The following is a 3,153-nucleotide window of genomic DNA, read 5'->3' as shown; positions in this document are numbered from 1 at the left end:
ATTTAGCAGCAAAGTGGAGTCAGATGATTGATTGGAAAAAAAATAACTTTATAGATAATTTATATTTTCAAATTGAAAATGTAAGATGTTATATGTAAATTGACTCTAAATATAAGTTCTGGGAAGGGGGAAACAAAATGTATTTAGTTAGCTATGTGCCCATCATATTTAAAAAACAAATAGGCCCGGGCCATCAACTTCCAAAAATCCCTCTCCAAAACCCAAAACCCAAAACCCTCGTCCCTCTTCCTGTAGTAATCAATTCAATTCAACAGAACAAAAAAGCGAAAATAAAAATTAATGGCTCGCCAATTGTACTCGCCAATTGTATCGCAGACTACCTCTCCCTTCTCTCTTCTCTATACTCTCTCAAAGGTTCGTATCTTTTCCCTCTAATTTCTCTTCTCCTTAAACGAGCTCTCATGTTTAATTACTCAAAAAAATCGTAGTTTGGATGCTTCATATTGCTTAGAAGTTGCCCATTTGAGAAGTAGCAACAAGATAGGATTCTGGGTTCCTACGGCGCAAGGTATCGTCTCTATGGTCTTTTCAAGTTTTGGTCGTAAATTTGAAACTTTGAGTTAATTTCTCAAATGGGTTTGGTTTAGATGGATTACAGAGGGGAAACTCAGTGCACATCTTGTATTTGTGGTATTGTCTGCGTGATTTTTTTTTTAAAATGTGCATTATTGATTAATTAATTAATCTCTTTTGTGAAGTATGCTAAATTTTGAAGAATATGTGAAGGAGTTATTATTTCATTGGATTGGAGCTTATAGCTTGAGGTAAAATCTACATATTATTGATATGACATCTTTGTTCAGTATAGAAAGTGTCACTTTAAAGTTCAAAATCCTTACTTTACATAGTGTACTGTGTGATTGCGGTGGTATTCAATCATATATACTTGCTGAAGGACTATCGATTTTTTATCATAGAAAACCAGAGGCTCATAGTTGGAAGCTCTCTTAAGTATAGGTGTTTCCTGCTTTTGTTCATTTCATTTGTTTTGTTATTTTTTGTTAATGATTCTTTGTAAATACTGGAGCTAATCATTCAGTTATGTAGTTTCGGTGGACATATGATCGTTTTGCTCCAATCCTTCAATAGATCCTTGGATCACAGATTATCATATGTTCAATCCTTTATCATCAAACTCTTGTTTACTCATGTGAACTTAAAAGACTAATTTTTTTAGATATCAACTAATATGCTAGGGGCTTGGGTTTATCCATTGCTGATTCAATTCTGCTTAGCCTGACTGTGTCTTCCCCGAGAAATATGCGAAGGTTTTATTTTTCCACAATATGCTAGAGTATTTAACCTTTCATAAATCATTGCAAGTATGTAATATAAAATATTACGTATAGCTACTTAAAGACTCATGTTTTTGCCTTAGCTGATGAAAATTAATGCTTGATAGTTGATGATGGTATATTGGTTGCTTAAGTTAGCTAACTGTCTTGAGAGATATCTAATATTTCTTGAATCATCCAACTGTAAGTTATTGCCTGAATCTCTCTTTTACTGTACTTCTTTCCCCTTCCCTTTAATTATAAGTACCAAATGTTAAGCTGTAACCGTTGTTTTGGATTGAAACCCACAGATGCGATGGTCTTTCTGTTTTCATTTATTAATGTATGTGACTCATACAATTGCACATCATTTCTGTTTTCATTTCACATTCATCAGTCCATTTACCTTTTCCTCCATAATTACTCTATAGAATAATCAGTTCCATAAAAAACAACAAAAGGCATAATAAATTACGTGATAGAGGAAAGCAGAATAAATTATGCACTATATGGCAATCTACATGGTATGATGTGTTAATGATCATAAACAGTTTCACAGTTTCGCTATGTATGACTTCTTAGTGATTAACAGTCGCAAGTAATTCCAGAAAAATCAAGGTTTAGTTTTGACCCTATTTTATCATCCAGTGTCAAGGCTATACACTCGAGACCATAAAAATTATGACTTATTTGGGAGCAGAAGAGCACCAGGCGATCAAGACTTCAGGAAAGCGTGGGCTGAGGAAATGGATGATGATGACTGCCTCTGGACAGGAAGCGACGAAGATGACACTGAAGAAAATGCAAAACATGAGAGGAATTTAAAGAAGGAGATGAAAAAAGTGCAAAAGCAAGCAAAGGAAAATTCTGAACTCATCGATGCAGATGACAGTGATGAGTTAAGAAGCCTGTGCTCAGAAAGTGATGAAGAGGTAACTCTCTGGAGCGGTAGTGAATGTGATGATGACGATGATATTCCTACAGAACCCCATCCAAATGAGCGAAGTGATCCGCATATAGATAAATTATTTGAGTTTGAGGAGACGCCAAAGTTTCGAACCCTTGCAGAGATGTTGAAAGCTGAGAAGGAACCTCCAGAGTTATCACCGGGAAAACAAGCTAGAAAACTTGCAGTGGAGAACGCATTGAAGAAATTGAAAAAAGGGCCAGATGGACGATATATAAATGTATGGGAGGTCATGAGTGATATAGATATACTTATTGGAGCTTTTGAGAATATTGTTTCGGGTCCTGAGTATGCAGAACTGAGAGAGGGTGGGCCTAAGAAGCTAAATATGCAGTTCTTTAAGGATATACAGGCAAGAATGAGGGATCCAAACTTTAAGTTTTCTCCGGAACTGAAGCTAAAGCCTAAAAGCAAGTTAGTTCCAAGAAAGAAATGGCAGAAGGCTCAAGCTCGAAGGAGGAAAAATGAGAGGAGGTAAATAATGCTTATTTCCTGCTAAATAGTAAGGGATATAGATCGGTTTCTGGCAGCGATACAGTTGTGAACTCTGCCATGTGCAATATGACATTAGAAGGGGGAACATAGATAAGTTGGGTGGAAGAGAACGTAAACGTCTACTTACGTACATGTTAGTTTTATACCTCGACCCCGGTGATTATTTACTTTCTAATACATATAACATGCTTTTGGTGTTCTTCCATTTACCTATTAAGTGCATGAAAATGATAATGCAAGGTAACTTCTGTAGGATCTGTATTTGAGTATTTGCATTAATAGGGATGACCTCTAGTCCTTCCTTGAACTACTTTTCGCTGTATGTAATCTACGTGCACCTCGTATGTGCCCGTATGATTTTGATTTCTTAGTCTTTGTTGTCCATACCATCGGTTG

At 36.0% G+C, this 3,153-nt stretch overlaps 1 protein-coding gene across 3 annotated transcripts; it reads left to right on the top strand.

The window, feature by feature from the left end:
• Positions 324-3,067, top strand: LOC109829117. Of its 3 annotated transcripts, none has more exons than XM_020396221.1 (3): positions 324-375; positions 450-529; positions 1,944-3,067. In XM_020396221.1, exon 3 carries the CDS (start codon positions 2,042-2,044, stop codon positions 2,738-2,740), a length of 699 nt encoding a protein of 232 aa, XP_020251810.1. In that variant the 5' UTR covers positions 324-375; positions 450-529; positions 1,944-2,041; the 3' UTR covers positions 2,741-3,067. The 3 variants fall into 3 exon arrangements, with proteins under 3 accessions (XP_020251810.1, XP_020251811.1, XP_020251809.1); XM_020396220.1 differs by lacking the exon at positions 324-375 and adding an exon at positions 720-785 and having other exon boundaries at positions 382-529; XM_020396222.1 differs by lacking the exon at positions 450-529.

The sequence above is a fragment of the Asparagus officinalis genome, chromosome 1, assembly GCF_001876935.1.
Source record: "Asparagus officinalis chromosome 1, Aspof.V1, whole genome shotgun sequence".
NCBI classification, from domain to species: domain Eukaryota; kingdom Viridiplantae; phylum Streptophyta; class Magnoliopsida; order Asparagales; family Asparagaceae; genus Asparagus; species Asparagus officinalis.
The sequence above is the reverse complement of the archived record's forward strand: the minus strand, read 5'-3'. Positions and strand labels throughout refer to the sequence as shown.